Below are 4,714 nucleotides of genomic sequence, written 5' to 3'. Positions count from 1 at the left end.
TATTATGACTTTTGACAGGAGCCTTTTCTGTTTCCATGGGCAAACTCTATCCACATTGAGTGGACACTTGGCAGGTGAGGGGCAAAACATGTAAAGATTTTCTGCGTGAAAGTCCTACCAACATTACACTCTGCAGCTACATATTATTTACTCTCTGTCAGAGCTTTACAAAATGAACAGCAGAAGTAAATGTGTGACAGACCTCAATCATGACAGTGAAATATAGGAGGATGTGTCTGAAGACCACCTAGAGGTAGATTCTGCCGATTCTGATTCTGAACCAAATGAGGAAACTGTTATTTATATTCCTCTATGCAAGACATTCTCATAAAAAAATTCTGAAATACAGTGGTTTTTATCCCCATATATGCATCAGGCAAAACTGTCTGCAGAAAACAAATGCAGTGCAAGGGCCCACTAGGATGGCAGTGACTCGTGTGACAGACAGCTTGGTCATGCCCAACTCAATACAGAAAATTATACTCGAAAAAACTAATCTAGAAGGAAGCCTTGCTTACAACGCATTTGTTATTTGGGTGGAGATCTTGTCTAAGTGGAACGCATCAAAGCTGTACAAGAGGGGCCTCTTCCTTGAGGAACCGGGGAAGGTGCTTGTGGTACCGCATATACAACGGAGGTAGCACATGCCATGGACCCCCAGCTGCTGCAGCTACAGTGAGGAAGATCCAGGAGAGGACTTCACCTACTACATCAGTGCATGAGTTAAGTGTGTGTGTGTGTGTGTGTGTGTGTGTGTGTGTGTGTGTGTGTGTGTGTGTGTGTGTGTGTGTGTGCGTGCGTGCGTGCGTGCGTGCGTGCGTGTGTGTGTTCTTGTTCTCCTATCCCAGTGGGGACTTCGACCCGAATGCACACTGACTCATGGGGACCGATGTTACCGTTGGGAATTGAGGTTCCCACCGGCAAAGCCATACACCAGGGGTGTCCAAAGTTTTTTTGGAGAGGGCCAAATACAGAAAAATAAGCAAAGGCCCAGGCCACACACAAGAGGTGACATATTGACACATGATTACTGTGTGTATTTCTAACTCACCTATAATGTGAAGAACATTGCTCTCAGTGGGAGCAGTGATGCTGTCCTTTGGATTGGAGGATGGCTGGGATGTCAGGAGAAAGTTTGGTGGTTGAGACACGAAGGACTTCACAGAAGGACATGGCTATCAGTCATTCTGGATCTCAGTCTGCTTTTGTTCTGATTTAACAGAGAAAATGTTTGTTCACATATGTATGTTGAGCTGAACAGGCTCATCATTCTTTTTGCGTGGCGTCTCATCAGAGGAAACTTGGCATGATCCAAACTCTGATAGAAGTCAGGGAGGGAGAGAAGCTGATGTTGACTTTTCAGAGAATCATCACATTGCATTTCAATCAGTTCTAACTGCAGACTCTGCTCCACTTCTTCTGCATCCACCAGGAAGGGGGTCGAGAACAGCTTGATTTGTTTTTCAATGACAGAAAAATCTTGAAAACGCTGGTTGAATTCTGTCACGAGAGATGTAATTACAGAAGCATATTTCTCCTTTTTAGCAGAAAGGTCTGCCTTTGGAAAAGCAGACTTGATTTCAGACAGCGCAGGGAAGTGTGCAGCATTAAAGCTTCGTAGTTGTGTCTCAAACAGGCGGAGCTTTACACAGAAGGCTTTCATGTGCGCATACTGGTGTGACACCAGCTGTTCTTTGCCTTGTAGGTTCTTGTTCAGTGTATTCAGATGATGAGTGAGATCAACTAAAAATGCCAGGTCTGCCAGCCACAGAGGGTCACTCAGTTTATGAAGAGGTTGGCCCTTCTCTTTCAAAAACTTGTCGATTTCTGATCTCAGCGAATAAAACCGCTTCAGCAAAGAGCCGCGGCTGAGCCAGCGCACATCAGTGTGGTAGAGTACGTCCCCGTATTCAGCATCCACGTCAGATAAGAAAGCTTGAAATTCCCTGTGGTACAGTCCTCTAGCTCGAATTATGTTGACAGTTTTTACAACAGTGTTCATCACATCGCCCAGCTGGACAGTCTTGGCACACAGTGCTTCTTGGTGGATTATACAGTGCATCCTAACAGCCTCACCTCTGCTCTCTTTTACCTTGACGCACACCATGGATGCCATTCCTTTGCGCTCACCCGTCATGGCCGGAGCTCCATCCGTTGTTACTCCACAGAGCTTGTCCCATTTAAGCCCCATCTTTTCAACTGCCTCTGACACAGCGTCAAAAATATTTCCACCCGTCGTTGTGCCTTTTAGGCTCATCATATCAAGCAGCTCCTCCGTACAGCAAAAATTATCATCGACTCCCCGCAAAAAAATTAAAAGCTGTGCAGTGTCTGTGGCGTCTGTGCTCTCATCGCATGCTATCGAGTAAAAATCAAAAGCACAAGCTTTCTCTCTCAGCTGAAGTTTCAGGTTAGCTGACAAGTCCTCGATTCTCCGCACCACTGTATTTCTGGATAAGCTCACGTTGTTGAAATCCTGCACTTTTTCCGGGCACATTACTTCTGTGACTTTGATGAGGCACTGCTTTATGAAATCACCGTCTGAGAACGGTTTGCCATGCTGGGCAATGCTGTGGCGTTTTCCTGTATTTTGTTAGCACGAAAAAAAAACTGTTGTTGAGCTTGCAGGCTAGCTGCCATTTGCTTGAATTTCTGTGCTCGTTCAGCACCTGTGTACGATGCGTAGCTCTGATGCTTGGTCTCATAGTGCCGACGGACATTATACTCTTTCATCACGGCAACATCTTCATTGCAAATCAAACAGACACACTTTCCATTGATTTCTTTAAAGAAATATTCATTTTCCCATCGTGTTTGAAATCTTCTACACTCACTTGCTATCTTGCGTTTCTTCGGTGCTGCCATTTCTGGTGACTCGTGGTAAATATTTTTCTTTGCTTAATTTTGAAACTGAAAAGTGCAACAGAGTTGAGCTCAAGCGCCATGTGCGGGCCATATTCAATTACATTTTCAGAATTTGCTGCGGGCCAATAAAAACTGACCCGCGGGCCGCAGTTGGCCCGCGGGCCGTAGTTTGGACACCCCTGCCATACACGCTTCTCCCAAACAGTGTCTAGACACGCCCACTGAGGTTTTTCTCTGAAGACCCCATGGGGTCCATTTTCAAGACAAAATCTGTGTGACTGTGTAATCTATGCGCCACCAGAGGTCACACACAGTGTTGCCAACCCCACCGTTACATTGTTCTGGAAGTGTGTGTCATGTCCTTCCCACTCTCTAGGGCCATCTATCGGTCAATAATAGAATATAAATGTAATGTATATTACAGAATAGATTATTTAACTATTTACTTATAAATGTATATTAATTTATAAAATTAACAAAATTAAGTACATTTACTGTTGATGCACCAGAATGAAACTTCTGGGTACACTGAGCCACAAATTATATTATTACTAAGCAAATTATTTTTGTTAGATTACATGAAAATGCATTAAATAATTTGAATATAATAGATCTGTTAAAATTGAAGCCCTTAATGTAATTTATTCTGAATCTGTCTATATTCAAACACTCATTATTAATGGCAATTGGAAATTAATAAAAAAGAGGTTGGCGAATTCCAGGTCTTTCAATCCTAATTTCGCATGGACTGTTGTATGCCAGGGGAATCTACATTCATTAATTGTTAATTTAGGTTCAAAAATACTTTAATGTGATTTGGTTATTGGAATGTATTTTTATTATTACCATTGTAACTCGGGGATTATCTGTATTAGATAACTACAGACATTCGGCATAGCTCTGTGCTCTTTCAAGGCCTTAAAAGTGAACTACTAACACACTATTTTCATATAAATATTTCATGACTTTATTATAAATGTATACAGTTATTGTAATTGCTAACCACTTAGATAACAGAGCTACTTATCTTACCCTCAGTCTATATCTGACAGTCTCTGGCTAGTAGTGATACCATGATATAGCTTTTGCATGACCTAATGGAGAAAGGGAGAATGGGGCCAGAGACATATCTCTTTATAAAGATAAATAGGTGAATAGTACAGATATAATCCAATCTGGATCCAAATGTAAAAAAATTACTCATCCATCATCAAGAAGCCCCCTTCAGCGGCTGTCATTGCCTCTGCGTGCTCCTGAGCTCTCGGCTTCATTGGGCACACCTTAGGCTCATTCACCAGCTCATCACCAGCCCCTACTTAAACCCTTCGTTCACCCGCACTCCCGGTCGGTTATTGTCGGTTTAAGTATGCATGTATAGGCTCATGGTGGTATTTATCGCGAATGCGCTTTCCAGCTACGTACCTGTTTGTCTCGGACTCCTCACTCGCTCCACCGCTGCGCTTCCCTCCTGAAGCGCACCCCGGATTACCACGCTCCTCCCGGTACTGCTTTCATTGTTTACGCGGAGCGCACCACCGGATAATCCGTTTTACAGCGAGTATTTGTGTTTGCGTTGACTTTTTGTTAATAAACTCTGTTTGTTTGTATTTCGGCTTCCGCCTCCATATCTCCGCATGACAGTATAACCGACCCCTGAAAAGGAATATAAGAACAAGGGGGAAAAAAAAAGAAAAAAGACATGATCGGATTACCGCCGTGGGCCCGGCGCGAACCAAACCTCGGCGGTAGGATTTGCTTGGCCGCGATCAAGCGGCAGCTAAGCTCCGCCTCTGGGAAAACCCGAAAACTCGCAGCCGTTGATGACGTCACGGAATTCCCGGCTCGCCTC

The 4,714-nt window shown here is 43.8% G+C and overlaps 1 protein-coding gene across 1 annotated transcript; it reads right to left on the bottom strand.

Moving 5' to 3' along the window:
• Nucleotides 1–1,159: 1,159 nt before the first annotated feature.
• LOC310727747 (general transcription factor II-I repeat domain-containing protein 2) lies at nt 1,160–2,497 on the bottom strand (the record flags this gene model as incomplete). Its single annotated transcript, XM_083544490.1, has 1 exon — nt 1,160–2,497. One exon carries the CDS (start codon nt 2,495–2,497, stop codon nt 1,160–1,162), a length of 1,338 nt encoding a protein of 445 aa, XP_083400616.1.
• Nucleotides 2,498–4,714: the final 2,217 nt, after the last annotated feature.

The sequence above is a fragment of the Silurus aristotelis genome (assembly GCF_946808225.1).
Source record: "Silurus aristotelis genome assembly, chromosome: 6".
NCBI lineage: Eukaryota > Metazoa > Chordata > Actinopteri > Siluriformes > Siluridae > Silurus > Silurus aristotelis.
Note: the sequence above shows the minus strand (reverse complement) of the source record. Positions and strands in the feature narration are given on the sequence as shown.